Below are 24510 nucleotides of genomic sequence, written 5' to 3'. Positions count from 1 at the left end.
GTCGTCAAAAGGTACTATTTGTTTTAAAAGTGACACATTTAACTTTTTACTATAATTATTAATACAAGCAAAGAAGTTAGTAGTGCTTTCTTTTTTTTTTTATTGTCATCAAGCCGTTTTCTAGGAATTTTCAGCAATATATCAATTCAGCTGTAATTCTAGTATGAAATACAGAAACTATGAACAAGCTTTTGGTGCCTACCGTTAGAAATTAAATCCATAACTTTAATTCTTACAATCTCATTTTGTTTCACCACAGCTCTGTTTTAGTAGATCTGCATATCTGTCTTGGTCTCAATGGTTAAATTTACCAGTTCAGTTTTCTTTGTAGATTTTTGCCATGAGTAGCAAGGATTTAAAATCTTACAGTCCCTTAAAATATTTTGTTACCATTTACTTGAAAGAACGATAGATAATGTACATGCTTGTTCATTGTGCAAATACTTAAGACATTCTGATTGAAAGACAGCTTAAGGAAAAATAAACAAATAGCAAAAGCATTCAGTCTTTATTTACAATATGTAGAAGATCACTGTTTTCACTTTAAGTGTACGAGTCTGATCAGCAGGAACACCCTAGAGAAGGACATCTTTAGCGATAGAATTTACATACCGTTAGCTCACAGTAATTGATTAGCAGCAGGTCTCTGAGTACAGAGCTAGCTGGGCACGTTATTTGGGATGCCTTTGATGCTGTGGTTTTCCGAAGCTTGCTGGCTGCATGCTTGTTGCCTTTGTTCGTGACACAGGTAATTACTTGATAAAATGAAGTGCATCGCTGTGAACAATCGACCCTTTGGAGCAATCCAGGCTGGTCAGCAGTCTAAAACCACACTTTAAGGCCATCATTATGGCCTCGAACTTAAGAGTTTCCAAGGTGCAGACAAAGGTGTTGTCTTCCTTCAGTACAAGTCGAGTGCCATTTTCAGACTTTATGAAGTATTTGAATTGAATGATGTTTGACGATATTGAAAACTCCTCTGGAAAGCCATCCAGCCTGCTTTTGGACACCAGAACAATGCGAGATTTTATTTTTGATATGAAATCAGGAGCATTACAGAAGATTCTCAGTCCTTGTGAGCGATCATGGTTATCTGTTATTTCCAGGAAAGTAGTCTCCCTGGGTGTTAGCTGTTCTTTTTCCCACCTGGACTTCACTTCCTCCGCCAGTCCCTTGAGCTGAAAGAATTCTGCTTCTTGTGCGAGAAGTTGATTTTCTCGAAACCCTTCTGGCAGTAGAAGTTCTCCGTTTCGTAGGAAGTTTAGAACGTGCCTGAAGAGGAGCCCATCCCTGTCTATGAAATAATGACCATCGGCATCAAATGGGCAGAGGATTTTTCCATTTACTATACCTTCAAGGAAAGTGTCTGGGTACTTGGTCAGTGTTTGTTTCTGAGTAATGTATAAGTATCCACCAACGTTGAGGGTCATCAGGGTGGATTTGCAGTTCTTTCCCTGGTCAGCATCTTCCAGGCTGTTGTGTTTCCCTTCATACTCCTTTTCTTTTTCTCTTCTGTTTATTTTACGCTCCATTTTTGAAAATGCTATTTCAGCTTGTTCTTCTTGGCGTTGAGATTTTTTAAAAAGAAACACTACCACACAAACACGCCTTTATTCAGCCCCAGCCTGGTGATGGAATGGAAATGCTGGCAGCGTTGCCTGTGCTGTCAGCTCGGTTTTGCAGTAGGTGGCGTATCAGCTATGTATGCAGGAGCTTTCTGGAGTAAGAGGGGAAAAAGATAATTTGCATTTAACTGTATCAGGGAAGGAACTCGCTGTGAAAAGATTTTCATGTGTATTCTTTGAAGTAATGAAAGTTACTGAATAAATTGAATTTCCTATTGGCAGTTAAGCAGTTACATATGTTTAATTCTCCAGCTAAGTGTGAATTTTTATCCACTTCTAAATGTCTTTTAAGTTATTAATCAGGCAGGCTTAATAATGAATAATAGTGTCACCTTTTGGAGAATAATGTATGTTGAATTAGTATCATTTTTTAAAGTAAATCATAAGTAGGAAACCCAAAGACAAAGGACCTAGGTGTATAGAAGTTTTTCTCCTAAAAAAAGTCACACATTTCACAAGTGGTGTAGTCATTTTAGAGACGCAAGTGAGAATATTTCAACCTGTTGTTTGTGACATTGTACTTGAATTTAATTGGATTTGCCTGTGATTCTGCTCTGTGGATCTTTAGCGAGTGAGAAGAAATTTTCTTCATGTCCTTTAACAAAAGTCTCTGTTATTTTGGCTTTTTACCCTAAAGGTAAAAAATCAAATATACAGGTTTTATAGTAATCTTTTTTTTTTTTTTGGTTAAGATTTCCTATGGAAAATTCATAAGCTTGTTTCACCCTAAACGTGCTTCACTGCTGAACAAAGAGTTGGACTGCTGTGGAAAATACTGTAACCGTGTGTCTGTGTGTTTGTGTGTGTGTGTGCACGCAGGCATGTCCTCCCTCGAGAAGATAACAGAGAGACACATTCAAAATACCTGCTGTAAAATAGTGTCATGGGCTAAGTTAGTTGGGTTTCTTTTGCCGCTGTTGGTTTTTTTTCAGTGTTCACATAGGGGGAGAGAAAAGACCAAAGCCTAGCTGCCCTTTTTTTTTTTTTTTTTTTTTGGAGCTGGAACAGTGTGAGTGTGGTGTTTTTTTTCCCCTTTCTTTTTTTTCCTCCTTCCACTGTAACTTGCCTTCCAAAACATTTTAGGGATCTTGAGTCTTCGTTTCTAGAATTTAAAGACCCAGTGGTAAGAAGTGTGAGCGTTGTCCCCAGTGCACTATTATTTGGCTGATCTACCTGCCAGATTATTCTGAGGAGCTGCATTGTCCTCAGAATTAGACTTTAGATTTTGTTAAATTGATTTATATTTTTATTACATTAAAGGTATTTGAAATTTTTTCAACTTTGTGTTGATAGAAATATTGGTACAGATTCTTCTAAAAATGCTTGCCTTGCATTTTCTCTAAACAATGTTAGATTTTCTTCAGATATAAAAATTTTACTTTTAATTATAGCGCATTTTGAATTTAGTATTTATGTATCCTTGAGCTCATCAAAATTGCATTGAAATTAAACTAGGAATCTAAGACATAACATTCTTAGGGCTGAGTTTTTGCTTTGAGACCATGAAATTGAACCAAAGGTAAGATTGAATTCTCGAGAGTTTTTAGTGTTTTATATAGAACTTTACAACTTGTTAGTAGTAAGCCAACATTTTGACTAAAACTTCCTCTCAGTACTGCATCATTTAAGAAGAGTTTACTATTATATTCTAACAATTTCATATGTGTTGATTTTGTGGTTTTGGAATCGGGTCTTACCTGTGGCTATGACTTTTTCTGAAATATTGAATAGATTTGGGGGGTACAACTTTAGAAATGGAATTCTTGTGTTAATAGTCAATGCACGTGAGTAGTACCATGTAATGGCAAAACCAGCAAAGGCATGCCAGTTTCATTTACAGTTATAGTCCTGTGTCAGTGAACTTCGTGGGACACCAGAATCAATAGAACATAACTGTAGTATAGTGGTGGAGACTGTGCTAGAATTTTCTTTGTATGTTTAAATAAGGTGATATAGTTGAATTCTATGTAAGGCTTAGTCTGCTTCCTGATACACTGTTTGGCCTGTTTATAGACGCCTTCCTGGGGGAGCCCTAAAGCTAGTGCTGCTGGAGGATTTGCTTCCATGGGGTGGGGAGGTGAGGTAGGACTGGAGGAAGTTGGACTGCTGATCCCTTCAGCCATCACCCCCAGGGCCACCTTACACTTGCAGACTTGCTCTCTTCTGGTTTCTGGTTTTTAAAATTCCTGGTGTGTGTTCTTTGTTTCTGCTGGCTTGCCTTGACAGACATGTGCCTAGACATGTGCCTCTAACCCGTGACCGCTCTTTCTCTGTAGACTTCACTCTGATGTTCTTGGCTTCTGCAGACCTGACCTGTGTGATTTGTTTGCCAGCCGCGGCCTGGCAACAATAGTGTAACAGAAGCCTTGTCGACTGGAAGCTGATAAGGACTTTTCTTTTATGTCCTATTGCTCCCAGCTTGCCGTCTTGAGAAAGAAAAATGGTACCCAGTAGGTCCCAGCTTCTCTGCGTTACTCCACTCCATCCCCATTAAAGCAAGATGATTGCAGTTTACAGAAATCACGGGGCTTTGTTGATCATTGCTGCTGTGGTGGTTCATATGCCCCTTAGGAGAAAGCCAGGTTGTCTTCTTTTTAGTCTTTTTTAAGCTTATATGTACCTGCTTTGGGGGGCTGTAGGGTGGGGAGAGTCATGTCAGTCAAGTCCACACATCCCTAAAACTGTAAAAATGGTGCTTCAATAACTATTCCAAGGCAAACATCCATGGTTTATGTGACTACATTTCTCTGCCTCACTGCAGATACCAACTGGAAGTAATCAATTCAGTGGTTTCAGCAGAAAGGCTTAACCTACACATCAAAGGTTAGCTCGCGGGCTTCCCTGGTGGCACAGTGGTTGAGAGTCCACCTGCCGATGCAGGGGACACGGGTTCGTGCCCCGGTCCGGGAAGATCGCACATACCGCGGAGCAGCTGGGCCCGTGAGCCATGGCTGCTGAGCCTGCGCGTCTGGAGCCTGTGCTCCGCAACAGGAGAGGCCACAACGGTGAGAGGCCCGCGTATTGCAAAAAAAAAAAAAAAAAGATTAGCTCGCGTTAGTCCACTTGACCACTAGACTTGAAGATTTCATCCGCTTTGCAGACAGAAAGATATATTTTTTAAAAAGTGTCTGTCATAGACATCTGTAATCACACATATAAAAGAGCCCTTTAGTCAACTTTGAAGATTTATTTTCATATATATATATATATATCTGTTTCTTACTTTTTTCATTCAACTCTGTTTTTTGAATTAGTTCATGCTGCTGTGTATACATCTGTTTCACTACTTGTGGGTGGCACACGGTATTTCACACTTACGTACCCAATAAATGTTGTTTTTGATTCCCTAGTGATGGACACCCAGGCTGCCTCAATCCCTTGCTATGATGAACAGTTTCAAGCACGTCCTCTTATGGGTGTCTGTGGAAATTTGAGGGCTTGCTGGCCGTGTTCAGTTTCACTTAGAACTGCCAGATGACTCCCGAGATCAGCTCTATCAGTGCACTCTCCCACCAGCAGTGCCTGTGGTTTCCTGTTTCCCCACATTTTTTCCAACACTTGGTGTTATCTGCCTTTCTTTTTTTGTTTTGTTTTATTTTTTACATTTCACATATAAGTGATATCATATAGTATTTGTCTTTTTCAGTCTGACCTCTTTCACTTAGCATAATACCCTCCAAGTCCATCCATGTTGTGCAAATTTCATTCTTTTTTATGGCTGAGTAGTATTACAGTGTGTGTGTGTGTGTGTGTGTGTGTGTGTGTATCTTCTCTATCCATTCATCTGTTGATGGACACTTAGGTTCCTTTCATATCTTGGCAATTGTGAAGAATGCTGCTATGAACATTGGGTGCCTGTATCTTTTTGAATTAGAGTTTTCTCTGAATATATACCTAGGAGTGGAATTGCTGGGTCATATGGTAGCTCTGTTTTTAGTTTTTGAGAAACCTCCATACTCTTTTCCACAGTGGCTGCACCAGTTTAATTCCCATCAACAGTGTATGAGGATTCCCTTTTCTCCACATCCTCGCCAACATTTGTTATTTGTGTTCCTGTTGATGATAGCCAACTTTGAGGACGTAAACAGTGTCATTGTCAGGTTCTTGTTATGAGTATATTCATTGGTTAGGCCCAATGCCTAACCAAATTTTAGCAAAACCTTTCCACTATATGGTGATGCTAATCTTCCACTGTCTGCATTAGGCAGAATTTATTCCAGGCCAGTGGGAATTTCCATCTTATCTACCAACTCTTGATAGGAAATGAGGTCATCATCATCAACATTATTGACACAGAACATGACCATAATATATGCTTGCTCCATTTATATGCCAGAGGTATTGTCCTGCCATGGAAGGAAGTGGAACCTTACCAAGAAGGTATTTCTCTTGGTTGGAAGATAAAAGATGTGATAATTCCCCTAGACTCAACAGATCACTTTCTGAAATTCAAGCACTCCTTTCCAAGGAAAAGGGATGGTCTCAGAAGCTGCCTTTATTAAAAACACTGGGCTTCTGTTTCCTCATTCTCTGTCTCTACCAAATCTTTTTGGTTATTTTCACCTGCATACATTAATGCCTGTTTTTAAAAAAAGATTATTTCCTATTACCTTAGGAAGAAAGTAAAACCAACTGCAGAAAGAGCAGTAGCTGTCAATTTTCACTTAAAGCTGGCACTATGTCTCTGCCCTGGTCTTTTGCAGATTTTTTAAGGCTTATTGATCTGGGTCTTTCTTCTTCACTTGAATTTGATACCCATCTACTTGATTCTGCAGTGATATCTTGATCTGTTCATTTTCCAAAATCTGGCTAACCTCTGGCCATCTGACTTGCATGTCCTCTCATTCCTTTTTGCCTTGATCTTCCTATAACTTTTACAAGCTGAGTTTCTCTTTTTTAATGTGTGGCTTTCTTGTTCTTCATAGCCTCCCGTTAATAGCATTGAATGTGAGAAATATTCACTTTGATATTCAGCTGTAATCTTGTTATTTTAGCCTCTTTTTTGGTGTTAAAAAATATAAATAAATTACAGTGTAATGTATTAACATATTTTAAGAATCAAGGATTTTTCTGTGTTAATCTAATTCTATTTGAACATCAAAACTTTAGTTTTGGGCTTCCCTGGTGACGCAGTGATTGAGAGTCCGCCTGCCGATGCAGCGGACACGGGTTCGTGCCCCAGTCCTGGAAGATCCCACGTGCTGCAGAGCGGCTGGGCCTGTGAGCCATGGCCACTGAGCCTGTGCATCTGGAGCCTGTGCTCCGCAACAGGGGAGGCCACAACGGTGAGAGGCCCGTGTACCGTGCAAAAAAAAAAAAAAAAAAACTTTAGTTTCATTTTGAAATATAAAATTTCTCTGCAAAATTAGATGTTGTCTTGTACTGGGCTTCCATCCCCACAAGTACTACCTCACTACCTTATGGAGCTGACTGACCACAGTATCTCACCACCTGTGCAGAGTGCTGAAGTCCTCCTAGGACACATTCAGTATAGCCTTGGCAGGAAGGTGATGTGGATGTGTAATTCCAGTCAGGTGAATAAGCTTGTAAATGTTTTGCAGTGTTGAACTGAGTCTTCAGAGAAGCCCAGGCAACTTTGCTGCATCAGCAAATTTTTAAACCTCACTTGAGGAGTGTAGAAAAGATGAAAACACTTTGTATCAAAAGGAGCACAAATAAAAATGACAGACTAAATGAGAAGTTCTGGCAAAATTTCATTCCACGTTTCTTTGCTTTTCATTACAGAGGTAATCTTGAAAACAATTTACAAATTACATTAATTCATATTTTAAATGTACTTTGGGAGATGAGTATTTCAGGGAAAACTGTATTTTATAATTCTGTAGGCAGAAGTCATTTAAGTTTTTAAAAATGAGTTTGCTTTTCTTTTTTTGAAGTGCAGACTATGCATTATTATTCACTGGAAAATTTTATTGTAACTAGATGAGCAAAGCACTTCCGTGAGCCATCAAATGAACACTGAAATTATATTGTGTAGAACTCATTTTTATAGTGCTATTTGGCAAAATGGAATTTTGCCTCCTCTTTCAGAAGGAGATGTTTTAAGTTAATAGCCATTGTCTACAATCTCAAAATGAGGTTTCATGACTTTGAAAAGTTGTAAAGTTAATATTGTTATGAAATCAGTAACCCAAAGAGTCTCTGCTGCTGATGCGGTGTCCTACCAATGTCCCTCCTGTTATCATCTTGATTTTAGATTCTCTTGTGTCTTCAGTGATGACATGGTGTTGAGGAGAGAGGGGGTCCTGAACCAGCAGGATGGGATATCATGGTTCATAGGAGGAAATGGAGTTCTTACACAGTGTAGAGTGATTGCAAATCAGGGATGGAGAAGTCTATCATACTGCACACTTTTTCACATTTAGCATTTCTGAAATCAGGGTACGTCTTAAAATCATTGGCTTGTAAAATTCTCATGGTAGTATTTTGTCTTTCTTGGGGGCACATAAAATGATGGTGACTATTACAATTGATGGTATCTTAGATTTGATGAAATATTTGAGCAGTTCTGTAAGCTGTTATCCCCATACCACCAGAAAATAAAATTACCAGAGATACAGGAAGAGGAAAAGATGTAGGGGAGAGGAGGAGAGAAATATCAGGGCAGTAGTTCTCAACCCTGGCTGCTGCATATTAGAATTATCTAGCGAGGTTGTAAAAACACCTCTTGCCCGCACAGTGCAATTAAGGTAGAATCTCTGACAGTGGGCCCAGTAGTTTTTAAAAAGCTTCCCAGGTGATTCTTAGGATCAAGCAGAGTTGAAGAACTACCATATACAGGAAATTGATGAGCTCAGAAAGGGGAACTTATCCCAAAGGAGTTCTTAATAATGAGGGCATAATTTCTACTCTGTAGTTATGAGGATCACTTACTATTAAAGTGTCTTGAAAATTGTAAAGAACTAAATTAGTATGTGGTATTACTGCTGTTCCTAAACATGGTGAAGAGAACAGGAGTTATTGAGGATGAAAGTAATGAAACTTGAATCATATTCAGTTGATTTAAAAATGTGTCATCAGATGGTCTATATTAATATTGTATCCCTCAACTATATTACAGGCTTTCTAAGTGCAGGGGTCTGTATTTTTCTTCCTTTGTACCCCTCATCACATCTAGCACAGTGTTTCGCACTATTTAACTGTAATGAAGCACTATAGTAAAAGTCTTTTCTCCAGGAGACTTAATCTTTCCTAGAAGGATTTGTTTTTCTGTCCATTTAATCACATTTGCTATTGTTTTTGAATTCTCTCTAATTTCAAGTGCAACAGCCAAAGCTGCATTGCACCCTTTGATGAAGGTCTAACTAAGACAAACTATCACAGTACTCTGATTTTCCTTTTCATTTATTATTACAATGCAGCATTACTTCATTTTTTTAAATAAAACTATATTTTATTTCTGGGTTTTATTCAACCTCTTATTTTTTTTTCTTTATCCATTTGTCTATTTTTTTTGCGGTATGCGGGCCTCCCACTGTTGTGGCCTCTTCCGTTGTGAAGCACAGGCTCCAGACGCACAGGCTCAGCGGCCATGGCTCAGGGACCCAGCTGCTCCGCGGCATGTGGGATCTTCCCGGACCAGGGCACGAACCCGTGTCCCCTGCATCTGCAGGCGGTCTCTCGACCACTGCGTCACCAGGGAAGCCCCCCGTTTGTCTATTTTTTGTTAACATCTTTATTGGAGTATAATTGCTTTACAATGGTGTGTAAGTTTTGCTGTATAACAAAGTGAGTCAGCTATCCATATATCCCCATATCCCCTCCCTCTTGCGTCTCCCTCCCACCCTCCCTATCCCACCCCTCTAGGTGGTCACAGAGCACCAAGCTGATCTCCCTGTGCTATGTGGCTGCTTCCCACTAGCTATCTGTTTTACATTTGGTAGTGTATATATATCCATGCCACTCTCTCACTTCGTCCCAGCTTACCCTTCCCGCTCTCGGTGTCCTCAAGTCCATTCTCTATATCTGCGTCTCTATTCCTGTTCTACCCCTAGGTTCTTCAGAACCTTTTTTTTCTTTTTCTTTCTAGATTCCATATATATGTGTTAGCATACAGTATTTGTTTTTCGCTTTCTGACGTACTTCACCCTGTATGACAGATTCTGGGTCCATCCATCTCACTACAAATAACTCAATTTCATTTCTCTTTATGGCTGAATAATATTCCACTGTATATGTGTGCCACATCTTCTTTATCCATTCATCTGTCGATGGGCACATAGGTTGCTTCCATGTCCTGGCTATTGTAAATAGTGCTGCAGTGAACATGATGGTACATGACTCTTTCTGAATTATGGTTTTCTCAGGGTATATGCCCAGTACTGGGATTGCTGGATCATATGGTAGTTCTATTTTTAGTTTTTTAAGGAACCTCCATACTGTTCTCCATAGTGGCTGTATCAATTTACATTCCCATGAACAGTGAAAGAGGGTTCCCTTTTCTCCACACCCTCTCCATTATTTATTGTTTGTAGATTTTTTGATGATGGCCATTCTGACCGGTGTGAGGTGATACCTCATTGTAGTTTTTTGTTTTTTGTTTTTTTTTTGCGGTATGCGGGCCTCTCACTGTTGTGGCGTCTCCCGTTGCGGAGCACAGGCTCCGGATGCGCAGGCTCAGCAGCCATGGCTCACGGGCCCAGCCACTCCACGGCATGTGGGATCTTCCCGGACCAGGGCACGAACCCGTGTCCGCTGCATCGGCAGGTGGACTCTCAACCACTGCGCCACCAGGGAAGCCCCTCATTGTAGTTTTGACTTGCATTTCTCTAATGATTAGTGATGTTGAGCATCCTTTCATGTGTTTGTTGGCAATCTGTATATCTTCTTTGGGGAAATGTCTGTTTGGGTCTTCTGCCCATTTTTGGATTGGGTTGTTTGTTTTTTTGCTATTGAGCTGCATGAGCTGCTTGTATATTTTGGAGATTAATCCTTTGCCAGTTGCTTTGTTTGCAAATATTTTCTCCCATTCTGAGGGTTATCTTTTCGTCTTGTTTCTTGTTTCATTTGCTGTGCAAAAGCTTTGAAGTTTCATTAGGTCCCATTTATTTATTTTGGGTTTTATTTCCATTTCTCTAGGAGGTGGGTCAAAAAGGATCTTGCTGTGATTTATGTCATGGAGTGTTCTGCCTATGTTTTCCTCTAAGAGTTTTATAGTGTATGGCCTTACATTTAGGTCTTTAATCCATTTTGAGTTTATTTTTGTGTATGGTGTTAAGGAGTGTTCTAATTTCATTCTTTTACATGTAGTTGTCCAGTTTTCCGAGCACCACTTATTGAAGAGGCTGTCTTCTCTCCATTGTATATTCTTGCCTCCTTTAGCAAACATAAGGTGACCATATGTGTGTGGGTTTATCTCTGTGCTTTCTGTCCTGTTCCATTGATTTATATTTCTGTTTTTGTGCCAGTACCATACTGTCTTGATTACTGTAGCTTTGTAGTATACTCTGAAGTCCGGGAGCCTGATTCCTCCAGCTCCGTATTTCTTTCTCAAGATTGTTTTGGCTATTCGGGGTTTTTTGTGTTTCCATACAAATTGTGCAGTTTTTTTGTTCTAGTTGTGTGAAAAATGCCAATGGTAGTTTGATAGGGATTGCATTGAATCTGTAGGTTGCTTTGGGTAGTATAGTCATTTTCACAATGTTGATTCTTCCAACCCAAGAACACGATGTATCTCTCCATCTGTTTGTATCATCTTTAATTTCTTTCATCAGTGTCTTATAGTTTTCTGCATACAGGTCTTTTGTCTCCTTAGGTAGATTTATTCCTAGGTATTTTACTCTTTTTGTTGCAATGGTAAATGGGAGTGTTTCCTTAATTTCTCTTTCGGATTTCTCATCATTAGTGTATAGGAATGCAAGAGATTTCTGTGCATTAATTTTGTGTCCTGCTACTTTACCAGATTCATTGATTAGCTCTAGTAGTGTTCTGGTAGCATCTTTAGGATTCTCTATGTATAGTATCATGTCATCTGCAAACAGTGACAGTTTTACTTCTTCTTCTCTGATTTGGATTCCTTTTATTTCTTTTTCTTCTCTGATTGCTATGGCTAAAACTTCTAAACTATGTTGAATAATAGTGGTGAGAGTGGGCAACCTTGTCTTGTTCCTGATCTTAGTAGAAATGGTTTCAGTTTTTCACTGTTTAGAATGATATTGGCTGTGGGTTTGTTATATATGGCCTTTATTACGTTGAGGTAAGTTCCTTCTGTGCCTACTTTCTGGAGAGTTTTTATCATAAATGGGTGTTGAATTTTGTCGAAAGCTTTCTCTGCATCTATTGAGATGATCATATGGTTTTTATTCTTCACTTTGTTAATATGGTTTATCACATTGATTGATTTGCGTATATTGAAGAATCCTTGCATTCCTGGGATAAATTCCACTTGATCATGGTATATGGTCCTTTTAATGTGCTGTTGGATTATGTTTGCTAGTATTATGTTAAGTGTTTTTGCACCTATGTTCATCAGTGATGTTGGCCTATAGTTTTCTTTTTTTGTGACATCTTTGTCTGGTTTCGGTATCAGGGTGATGGTGGCCTCGTAGAATGAGTTGGGAGTGTTCCTCCCTCTGCTGTATTTTGGAAGAGTTTGAGAAGGATGTGTGTTAGCTCTTCTCTAAATGTTTGATAGAATTCACCTGTGAAACCATCTGTCCTGGGCTTTTGTTTGTTGGAAGATTTTTAATCACAGTTTCAATTTCAGTGCTTGTGATTGGTCTGTTTGTATTTTCTGTTTCTTCCTGGTTCAGTCCAGAAGGTTGTGCTTTTCCAAGAAATTGTTCTTTTCTTCTAGGTTGTCCATTTTATTGGCATATAGTTGCTTGTAGTAATCTCTCATGATCCTTTGTATTTCTGCAGTGTCAGTTGTTACTTCTCCTTTTTCATTTCTAATTCTATTGATATGAGTCTTCTCCCTTTTTTTCTTGATGAGACTGGCTAATGGTTTATCAATTTTGTTTTTCTTCTCAAAGAACCATCTTTTAGTTTTATTGATCTTTGCTATCATTTCCTTCATTTCTTTTTCATTTATTTCTGATCTGGTATTTATGATTTCTTTCCTTCTGCTAACTTTGGGGGTTTTTTTGCTCTTCTTACTCTCATTGCTTTAGGTGTAAGGTTAGGTTGTTTATTTGAGATTTTTCTTGTTTCTTGAGGTAGGATTGTATTGCTCCAAACTTCCCTCCTAGAACTGCTTTTGTTGCATCCCATAGGTTTTGGGTCATTGTATTTTCATTGTCATTTGTTTCTAGGTATTTTTTGATTTCCTCTTTGATTTCTTCAGTGACCTCTTGGTTATTTAGTAGCATATTGTTTAGCCTCCGTGTGTTTGTATTTCTTTTTCCTGTAATTGATATCCAGTCTCATAGCATTGTGGTCGGAAAAGATACTTGATACAATTTCAGTTTTCTTAAATTTACCAGGGCTTGATTTGTGACGCAAGATATGATCTATCCTGGAGAATGTTCCATAAGCACTTGAGAAGAAAGTGTATTCTGTTGTTTTGGGATGGAATATCCTATAAATATAAATTAAATCCATCTTGTTTAATGTGTCATTTAAAGCTTGTGTTTCCTTATTTTCATTTTGGATTTGTCCATTGGTGAAAGTGGGGTGTTAAAGTCCCCCACTATTATTGTGTCACTGTCGATTTCCCCTTTTATGGCTGTTAGCATTTGCCTTATGTATTGGGTGCATGAATATTTACAATTGTTATATCTTCTTCTTGGATTGATCCCTTGATCATTATGTAGTGTCCTTCCTTGTCTCTTTTAATAATCTTTATTTTAAAGTCTATTTTGTCTGATATGAGAATTGCTACTCCAGCTTTCTTTTGATTTCCATTTGCATGGAATATCTTTTTCCATCCCCTCACTTTCAGTCTATATGTGTCCCTAGGTCTGAAGTGGGTTCTTGTAGACAGCATATATACGGGTCTTGTTTTTGTATCCATTCAGCCAGTCTGTGTCTTTTGGTTGGAGCATTTATTTCATTTACATTTAAGGTAATTATCGATATATATGTTCCTATTACCGTTTTCTTAATTGTTTTGGGTTGTTATTGTAGATCTTTTCCTTCTCTTGTGTTTCCTGCCTGGAGTTCTTTAGCATTTGTCGTAAAGCTGGTTTGGTGGTGCTGAATTCTCTTAGCTTTTGCTTGTCTGTAAAGGTTTTAATTTCTCCGTCGAATCTGAATGAGATCCTTTCTGGGTAGACTAATCTTGGTTGTAGGTTTTTCCCTTTCATCCCTTGAAATATGTCCTGCCACACCCTTCTGGCTTGCATAGTTTCTGCTGAAAGATCAGCTGTTAACCTTGTGGGGATTCCCTTGTATGTTATTTGTTGCTTTTCCCTTGCTGCTTTTAATTTTTTTTTTTTGTATTTAATTTTTGATAGTTTGATGAATATGTGTCTTGGCATGTTTCTTCTTGGATGTATCCTGATGGGACTCTCTGTGCTTCCTGGACTTAATTGACTATTTCCTTTCCCATATTAGGGAAGTTTTCAACTATAATCTCTTCAAATATTTTCTCAGTCCCTTTCTTTTTCTCTTCTTCTTCTGGGATCCCTATAATTCGAATGTTGGTGCATTTAATGTTGTCGCAGAGGTCTCTGAGACTGTCCTCAATTCTTTTCATTCTTTTTTCTTTATTCTGCTCTGCAGTAGTTATTTCCAGTATTTTATCTTCCAGGTCACTTATCCATTCTTCTGCCTCAGTTATTCTGCTATTGATTCCTTCTAGAGAATTTTTAATTTCATTTATTGTGTTGTTCATCATTGTTTGCTTGCTCTTTAGTTCTTCTAGGTCCTTGTTAAACATTTCTTGTATTGTCTCCATTCTATTTCCAAGATTTTGGATCATCTTTAGTATCATTATTCTGAATTCTTTTTCAGGTAGACTGCCTATTTCCTCTTCATTTATTTTTCCTGGTGGGTTTTTACCTTGCTCCTTCATCTGCTTTATATTCCTCTGTCTTCTCATTTTGTTTAACTTACTGTGTTTGGGGTCTCCTTTTCAGAGGCTGCAGGTTCGTAGTTGCCATTGTTTTTGGTGTCTGCCCCCAGTGGGTAAGGTTGGTTCAGTGGGTTGTGTAGGCTTCCTGGTGGAGGGGACTGGTGCCTGTGTTCTGGTGGATGAGGCTAGATCTTGTCTTTCTGATGGGCAGGACCGCGTCTGGTGGTGTGTTTTGGGGTGTCTGTCAACTTATTATGATTTTAGGCAGCCTCTCTGCTAATGGGTGGGGTTGTGTTCCTGTTTTGATAGTTGTTTGGCATGGGGTGTCCAGCACTGGAGCTTGCTGGTCGTTGAGTGGAGCTGGGTCTTAGTGTTGAGATGGAGATCTCTGGGAGAGCTCTCACCGATTGATACCACCAGGGAGGTCTGTGGTGGACCAGTGTCCTGAACTTGGCTCTCCCCCCTCAGAGGTTCACGCCTGACACCTGGCGGGAGCACCAAGACCCTGTCAGCCACACAGTATGTGTTAGGCGTTCCACCAGACTCTGGGAATACCAGCAGGGAACTGCTTCTGCCTTGCTGAAGACAGCTTTTTCTGAGACACAGCTGCCAGCAAACCAGAGGTCCTGCAGTGGGGCAGCCGTACATGTATGGGGCCAGAGGCTGGTTCTGGGGGCTCAGAGTCAGAGGACTGGAAGGGCAAGAGGAGAAAGAGGAAGAGGGAATTGGGAACTAGAAAGCTGGTGTGGAGAGGTAGAGCCAACCTCTTATTCTTGAAAGCAACTTTTAGATTAGGAATTATGTCTGTTTATACAGCATTACAACGTTATGCCCACATCTGTATTTGAGGATTTATATTGATTAATTATATATATTAAATTATTTATATAATTATATATAACAAGCAAAAAGAAGACTACTGTGAAGTATAGGAGGAATGATAACTTGTGAACTTGCCTTGTAAACAGTAAAACATACAAATGTTTGTTTTAAAAATGTCGTTCTCTAAGTTATTTCTTTGACGAAAAGTTTGTTATGGCTTCTGTAGACTCCTAGAACAGTCCCAACTCCTCTGTACACTTCAGGCCTCCGTCTTCGATTTTGTACCTTACGTAACCACTCTCCTACTCCCGGACAACCAGTCTTGTCATTCACAGGTGCTCTTTGATGAGCATTACAACATCCCTTGTATAGGAATGTACATAAACCTTCTTTCTCCCAGTCCATAGGGGAAAAGTTGAAGGGCAGTAGTAGGAGTGAGGAAGCCGAGATGTTTTCTAATCCGAAGTCTAGTCCTCAAATTATGGTTTCAGTATTTGGTTTAAAATTGGGAATTCCCAGCTATTTAGGCATGTTTGTAATTTGAATATCATCACAAGAAAACATATTGCATGAACAGATAATTTGGGGGAGTACTGATATGGCTGCTCATTTTGTTGCTTTTGAGGTAGTTAATCAAATGCTGACTCTGTAGGTTTACTGAAATCTGAGCATGATCTTTTATTCCTAAAATTCCTGAGTATTAGATAGAGATCAGAACATCAATTGACAAATTTGAATACGGCAAGAAACACCTTCTTAATAACATAGGGATTGCAGCTTTGCCCACCTGGTTTGTTAAGATGCCAAGTAGCATGTATTAATAGGCCTTGCCCTGTGAACCACAGGCAGAAACTGCTAGGAAAAGATTTTAAATGAGAACAGTGGAGACTGGTAGGAGTATTAAAAATGGTTTATCTTTTAAATGCTCTTGCTCTGTTGAAATATTTCTTTAGTCCTTTTCCAGCGAGGGTAGACACAGGTGTGATGTAAGGAAGAATCAGGAAAGTAGCCTGAAATCTCAAGAATCAGTCCAAAATCTTGGTTCTAACCTTGTCTGAGTTTTAACTTGAGTTGGAAGTGCTCTTAAAGGCCTCCACATTGAACTGGATCGAGTGGTCTTGTGGAAATGAACGCCTGTAACTTCCTGATGCCCAACATCTTCTTAACACCTTACTTCTCATTACTTACATGCCAGTGCTAATAGACACCCTTCCTGTTTACTTCCACTTTAACTTTTTCAAACTAGCCAGGCCCTTAACTTGTAAAAAATGCCAGTCATTTGTTTCTCTTGGGTTCCTCAACATAGAGTATGTTGGAAGGTCCAGCTTAGAACAGAAGTTTGTATATTTTCAAGTCTTGGACAGCTTCTCAACATTTTCTCATCGTCATTTCAAGAAACAGTTCTTCTCTAATTTCTACTCAAAGAAAATTTAATTATATCTAGGTCTTTTAGAAAGTATTAGGGCAAACAAAATAAATACTAATGAAATAATAAAACATCCTCAGATGGAGGGGAAGGCCAGTTTTGTTTTGTTTATTTTAGTGAGAGAGAATTGGAGGAGATCTCAGAGATCCCAGTGACTTTATTATACATATAGATGCTGAGGCCCAGAGATGTAAAGTAATTTCTCCAAAGTAACACCACTATTTAGAGACAGAATCAGAACTAGAACACTTCCATTCTTGTTATAGGATGCACTTTGTGTAACTACCCTTTAAAACTTTCTCTCAATTGTTTTCTGAAACTAGGTGGCAGGATATAGATCAATAAAATACCATCACCAAAGGTGTATGTTCATAGTCATGAGGATTCTTTGGGTTACAAGTAGCAGAAACCAATAAGCAAACCAATCTAGCCCCAAAAGCGAGGGAGGTGAGAAAATTTAGAAAAAGATCCTGGAATAGTTCCCAGAATCTAAAGAAGAGTTGAATGAACGGCCAAGCCTAGGGAAAGATAGGAACCAAGCCATGGCTGGGCTTTCAGTAGGATGAGCCTATGTGGCTTCTCTTCAGAGTGCTGTTGTGACCATGTCCTTCTAGAGATTTCTGAGGTGGAGTGACTCTGGTATGGGTCCCTTAGTTTAAAATTCTGAGAGAGACAGACAGACAGAGAAACAGAGAAGAGACAAAAGCCGTTGCTCATGCTGTTCCCACCACCTTCGGTGCCCTTCTGCTTCACCTCCCAGTCTAAATCCTACCCATTTTTCCAGGTCCAGCACAAACATTGCTTTCTCCATCACAGCTCTTCGTAATCCCCAGCTAGACACATTCTCTTCGTGTCTGTGTGTTTTAATCCCAGTACTCTGTGTCTCTGTCAGTAGATTATAACCCTCATAAGCCATGGCAAATTCTGCGTAGTACAGTAGATCCCACAGCCTTTATGGAAGGACTGGCAGTCCTTCCAGTAGTTAAACTAAAAGGTAGGGAATCATAAAAATGATAATAGTATATATTCCTACTGCCTGAAACATTTTAAGACCCACAAATGTACATTTAGTCACCAGTGTACATGCAGGACAAGGCCTTTGCTTTCAGTATAGGGTGCTGACAAGCATCTGATTTCTCTTTCCTGTGAAAAGTAAACCCATAATCTAGTTTCGATTTTCAGTTTTGGTTTCTTTAAAAAGGAGCAAAAACTTAGACACTGCGAAACAGTATGAATGCAGAATCCTTCTAGACTTTTATGTTTCTCTTCTAATCTCTAGTTGTCTCTCCAGTACCTAATTTGACAGATTTTTAGCAACTTATCTTTATATCACATCTTACAAAGCATTAAACCTAGTTTTTGTAGAAACATCTCCCTCCCCCATACTCTTTTTTTTTTTTTTTTTTGGGGGGGTATGCGGGCCTCTCACCGCTGCGGCCTCTCCCGTTGCGGAGCACAGGCTCCAGATGCGCAGGCTCAGTGGCCATGGCTCACGGGCCCAGCCGCTCCACGGCATGTGAGATCTTCCCGGACCGGGGCACGAACCTGTGTCCCCTGCATCGGCAGGTGGACTCTCAACCACTGCGCCACCAGGGAAGCCCCCCCCCCATACTCTTAATTAATGGGATTATGTAATATATAATCAAATTGCATAATTACTAACAGAGTAAAACTAGCATAAACAAGTTCTGCATAGTTTGAGCAGAAGTGTGTGGGAGTAGTAGAGATTAACCTACTACCCACTAGTGTATAGTGAGCTGTGGGCATCTGTCGCCATAGTTAAGATGGGAACTGGCAGCCTTGGTAATCTAGAAGTGGGTTAAGTGGAGGTCTATCACAAGTGCTTCTCGTGTGTTAAAGTGATTTGTATGCCTATCTCATCATCCTACTAGACCAGAAGCTCCCAAAATGTGATCTGGAAACCACTGGGTAGAGGGGTCCTGGAGACCCTTTAAGGGGCCTGTGAAATCAAAGCTATTTTTGTCATAATACCAAGCCTTTTTTTGCCTTTTTCACTCTGATTTTCTAAACATTTTTCAGTTTTAGTTGCTAGTGTAATCAATATCAGTAGTAAACCCACATAAAAGGTTCTTCGGGGTTCCTCACTACTTTTCAGGCATATATGCCGCACGTTTGTGAATGGCTGCACCAGCCTCTACTGCTTGAGGGCAAGAGCCAAGTTTCATTTATCTTTGTTATTCCTGATGTGTTTTTGTATTATCTTTTACATAAAGGCACTTAGTAAATATTTGATAAATATATGAGCAATAAAAAGATTATTTTTCAAGTATTTACAGTCTTTCAAACTGGGCCAATGAAGTAGTCTTAAGTCACGATTCCTGTTTTAATGAATATGATCTGTAATCAACAGCAGTGGTGTGCAAGTGGGTGCTTTCAAATGCCTTAAAATGGGATATTTAATAGCTTTCCCCTGAAATCTTAAGCAATGTTTTGGAGAAGAAGAGAAGCATGGTTTCGTGGAAAGAATATGAAAACATGTTCCTGTGAGGCTTTAAAAAGTGTGTGACACCTTTAAATCTTGCTTAGGGGGCTGTATTATAAGTAAATTGGTTTTTAAAAAACTTACTTAGGAAGAGAGCGGGAATGGCAAAGAGTTAACAGAGATGTGGGGTTATTTAAGAGCAGCCAATTGGTAGAAGTTTTCATTGCTGCTGATGAAGACTTTTCCTTTCATTTGAGAAGCATTTGAAGGCTATTTTAGATTTGAAAAGGGGATGTGATGGACAGAAAATCATGGTTTGGGGAGGTGAATTTTACTGCTTTGTGTGAGTGAGCTTGATTGAAGAAGAGTGATGAGTGGTGGCCAAGTTGAAATGGGCAGGTGCTTTGGATGCTTTTAACCCTTTCAGGTATTATGTGTGGAACGTTGACAGCAGAAACCTTTAACTAGAAATTAAACTCATCCTGTCCACCAGGAGTAGGTACAGATGAATAAGTGGGGAACATTCACAGGTGGTGTTGAAAGGTAGCTTTCTAGTATTCAGCATTAGTAAACACCTGGATATGTAACTAAATTATTTTCAGAGACAGTATTCCAGATCTATTTTGTATTTCAAAAAGGATTAATTTATGTTTAAAAAGTGAACTTTTGGGGCTTCCCTGGTGGCACAGTGGTTGAGAGTCCGCCTGCCAATGCAGGGGACACGGGTTCGTGCCCCGGTCTGGGAAGATCCCACATGCCGCGGAGCGGCTGGGCCCGTGAGCCATGGCCGCTGAGCCTGCGCGTCCGGAGCCTGTGCTCCGCAACAGGAGAGGCCACAGCAGTGAGAGGCCCGCGTACTGGGGAAAAAAAAAAAAAAGTGAACTTTTCTCATGCGTTTAAGACATTATAGATTGGAATCTTTCCCAAATCTTGTTATTGTTATGGCAAGAGTTTTTCTAGATACAACTGTCAGCTTCAGTGGAGAGGCATGCTCAAATATAATACTTGGTTTTGCTTTTAGAAAATTCAAATTTTAATCTTATTAAATTCATTAATAAGAGGAAATTACTTTTAGATATTTAAACTTAAATTTAATATAAAATAATTGCAGCCTTATTATTATTTCCTTCCTGGCATATTTTGGTGTAAGGTAGACGTGCTTCTCATCATTGCTCTTTGCAGTCATCTGTCAGCCTCTAATTGAGGTTTGTTGCACATGTTACATTGAATTATTGAGTTACTGTGTGTATTAGTACTTAGGGGCTATAATAAGGAGTTCCTAGATTTTGGAGGCAAAATCGAGAAAGGTCACCATAAGAAAAATTTTCTAACATAAATCATGTGGGCATGGTTCTATCTGCATTCTGTGTTTTGGTCAACTTATCTGTTCCTCCAGTGAACTGTATGCTTCTTGAAGACAATACTGTATTTCAGTCATCTTCGATTCTGCAATGCCTAGATGGTTCCCTTCACATCGTAGGCATTTAGTTAATGTTTGTGGAATGCATGAGGTCATTCGCCCTGAAAAGATGGATCATAAATGCATTGCTGATGAGCCAGAGGAGTTCCTGAATCTCTTCCAGCAACCTGGTTGAACTCTCCTGGAAATACGACTGAACCATAACTGTTCCTAACCATAGTCATACATTTCCAGACTGCAGTAAAGCAGATACCATCGTGGGTCAGCCATACATGCATTATCAAATAGGATGAGGTCTTAAAGGGACTTGGTGCCTAGTAGGTATGCAGTAGGTGCTAACTTTTGTTTTCTCTTGAATTCTGTGTCAGGGTCACCATAAGAATTCTTACTAATGGTGGGAAAAATTGCCCTTCTGTTTGGACAGATATTCATAGCAGTTAAAGGTCTAGTTTAGACACATCATATTAATCATTTTGCTGGAAAATAGAAGTCAGAGCAACTGGCAGGCAGAACTGGTACACAGTATAACCCAACCAAGGACCTGCCTAGTTCCACAGTATTTTCTAAGCTAGCTGTACTGGTCACCGTGTATTCTAGAATTTTCTTTTTTGCACATATACGTGTGTGTGCCCATGCATGCATATACGTGTGTGTATGAATTTTTGATTTAGTGCTTTAGGCTAGCTGTGTTTTCAGAACTTACTTCTCTCCCAAAGATGATATAGCTGCCACACCCTTCAAATTTTTACTTGATTTTTATGCCCTTTTAAGCCACTCTCTTTAGGAAGAGCTAAGTGTATAAAAGCTGTTATTGGCAAGGGGCAGCCCAATACATAAACCTGACAGAAGCCCAGTTTTTTACTAGCCAAGAATAAGGTTTTTCTCTATTCTGACCAATGATATTACCGTAAACTTAAAAATATTCCTTTTCTTTCCTTGATTTTTATTATTAACTATATTTGATTGTAATCATTGTTACCTTGGTTAGTATGTCAAAATACAGTCTTGAACGTGATAAATGTTATTTCTCAATACGTTTGTTAATTTTTGTCTTTCCATTCAAGATAAGCTTTCACTGGAAGGAATAGTGGTACAAAGAGCTGAATGCCGACCTGCTGCCAGTGAAAACTACATGAGATTAAAGAGGTTGGTGTTTTTTAACTTTAAAATAATACCTGCTATTTCTTTTTGGGGATTGAAATACATATATTAGATTGTCTATAGACTGCATGAAAACTATGGTTATTGTTGAAAGTGTTTTCTTCAAAGGTTGTTTGGTTTTAAAACCAAGTAAGAACAAACTTCCAGTTATAAGATAAATGTCATGAGGATGTCATGTGCAACATGGTTACTGTAGTTAATAATACTTTATTGCACATTTGAAAGTTTACTGAGGGAATACATCCGGAAAGTTCTTATCCCAAGACAAAAAAAAAATTTTAACTATTACCTATGCTGGTGGAAGTTAACTAGACTTATTGTGGTGATCATTTCCCAAAGTATACAGTTATTGAATTGTTTTCTTGTACACCTGAAACTAATATAATGTTGTATGTCAGTTATACCTCAGTTTTTTAAAAACTCAAGAGTTTCTTTGGCAAAAGAACTTTCAGAACCTGGGCTGTTAATTCGGGGTATATTAAGCTACTGTGTTAATATAACCTGGAATCAAATTTTTTAAATGTCTTTTTCTAGTTGTCCTTATAAATCTTGATTCTCCAAAGACATGTAATAAGATCTTTGTACTATTTTATTTTCAAGGGCTATAATTTTCCCATGATGAATATGTATCTAAAATACTGTACATTAAAAAGCAAGTATAGTTAGTTGCTAGAATACCATCCTTTTCTCTTAATCTACAAAGAACTTTTTAGAAACTTATGACTTTGTTAGAGATTTTGCTTAGGGGTCCTTCCTCCCCACTTTAGTACGTGGTTAACCTTTTGTAATAATTAATATTTAAAGATTATGATCATGAATTCTTGATACTTCAAACTTTGTGACTTTGAAAGAGTCAACAGTTTTTTAAACCCGGAAGAAATGTATTTATTGTACTTGCTTTATAGTTTATATTGAATGTATTTCAACCCCATGTAGTTTAGAATTACATATTTTTTCATTTACCCAGCACTTACTACGTGAAATAGTAGTGAACAAAACAAATAAAAATCTCTACCCTCATGGAACTTACATTTTAGAAGATTGTAGCTGCTCAGAACTGGTAGTTGGGAGGACACTTCCAAGTGACAGCAGCAGCCCTTATGGATATCCAAACTGGCTGAGCTGGATCAGCTCTCAGTTTCACATTTAAAAATGTTTTCCCCTTTTCTCAATTAGATTGGAAGTCTGTCTCCTGGGAATGAAACAAAGAGACTGGCTTTGTCCAATAATCCCTCTAATTTCAGTGCCTCCCCAGGGCAAGTAAAAGGATGACAATCAAAATGAAAAATTTTTATAACAGTAAATAACTTTGGAACACAGGCAGATGCGTCTCTTTGTTTTGGGCCTATAAAGTTTATTATATAATACAAGTCTTCTTGAGAATTTTTCTTCAAATAACTACTGAAATTGGAAAATGCAAAATCTGATTACTCTGCTGCTTGCCAAGATATTTTTCTGTGGTCTTAATTTTCTTTAAAAGTTTCTAAAAATTTCTGATGATGAGATCAGGCAAGTCACCTGCTGTGTTTATGAAATGGCTGTTTTTTCCTTACCAAAAAAGACATTACAATTGTTTAGCCTTTTGGAGTATGCTAAAAGACCAGCCATTATATATTTCAGTTACTTCAGTGACTCGAGGAAACAGGGTGATTCAGGAGATGATAATTATGTGAGTTAGATGCTATATGACATAAGTCTTGAAGGCTGAGATTTTTTTTGACCAAGTGGAAAAAGACATGAGTAAGAACACTTTCTACACAGAGAGACATGTAGGTACAGAGACCCGGGGAAGGCATCAGGGACCTGTGTGTAGTTCTGCAAGCCTGGAACGCAGGGTTCATTTGGGGCAGAACAAGCAGAAGCTTCAGCCCTTCTTTGAACTGTGAACTTAAATATCCAAAAGCCTGGTTGGATGTCCAGTAGACATTTCAAATATGTCAAAACCTGAACTCCCAGTCTCGCCCCTCAAACCTGCTCCACCAGCATTCGTTCTCATCTGAGCTCATGCGAACTCTGTCCTCCCATTTTTCTTAACCCATAAACCTTGGTTGCATTCTTGACTCCTCTCTCACACCCCACATCCAGTGTGTCAGAAAAATCTTACTGACTGTACCTTCAAAATATTATACATCTGCAGTCTGACCATTTCTCACCACCCACATGATCTGCCGTTGTTTCTCACCTGGATCACGGCGGTAGCCTCCTAGCAGAGTTCCTGCTTCTACCCTTGCCCCACTGGAGTCTATTGTCAGCACAGTAGCCAGAGCAGTTCTTTTAAAACCTGTCAAGTTGTGCCGTTCCTCTGCTCACATGTCACTTCCAGTGTTTCCTGTATTACTCAGAATAAAATCCAAGTCCTTATAATTGTATACAGGGACCTACATGATCTCCCTACCATTCTCTTCCCCTTCTCCCCATTCAAACTTCCTGCTTCCCTCCCCCTCACTCACTCTGCTCCATCCACACTGATCTCGTAACAGTCCACGAGCACAGGCACAGTTCCATATGAGGGTCTTTGCACTGGATGTTCTTTCCTACCTGGAACACGCTTTCTCCAGACAGCTGCATGGCTCACCTCGCCTCTTTCAATTCTCTCCTCAAATTCTACTTTTTCAATAAGGTGTACCCTGACCACCT

General features: G+C 39.1%; 2 protein-coding genes across 2 annotated transcripts in view; one reads left to right on the top strand and one right to left on the bottom strand.

Annotated features, from left to right (window-relative positions):
• The window catches only part of GTF2F2 (general transcription factor IIF subunit 2), a 151632-nt gene that overhangs the window by 61476 nt on the left and 65646 nt on the right, over positions 1–24510 (top strand). The window contains exon 5 of the mRNA XM_033843899.2: positions 21777–21858. Within this exon, the coding sequence (XP_033699790.1) occupies positions 21777–21858 (82 nt within the window). The remainder of the gene's footprint in view (positions 1–21776; positions 21859–24510) is intronic.
• Positions 7–1697, bottom strand: KCTD4 (potassium channel tetramerization domain containing 4). The gene has a single exon (XM_004312915.4). It carries the CDS (start codon positions 1530–1532, stop codon positions 753–755), a length of 780 nt encoding a protein of 259 aa, XP_004312963.1. The 5' UTR covers positions 1533–1697; the 3' UTR covers positions 7–752.

This window comes from Tursiops truncatus, chromosome 18 (assembly GCF_011762595.2).
Source record: "Tursiops truncatus isolate mTurTru1 chromosome 18, mTurTru1.mat.Y, whole genome shotgun sequence".
Taxonomy (NCBI): Eukaryota; Metazoa; Chordata; class Mammalia; order Artiodactyla; family Delphinidae; genus Tursiops; species Tursiops truncatus.
The sequence above is the reverse complement of the archived record's forward strand: the minus strand, read 5'-3'. Positions and strand labels throughout refer to the sequence as shown.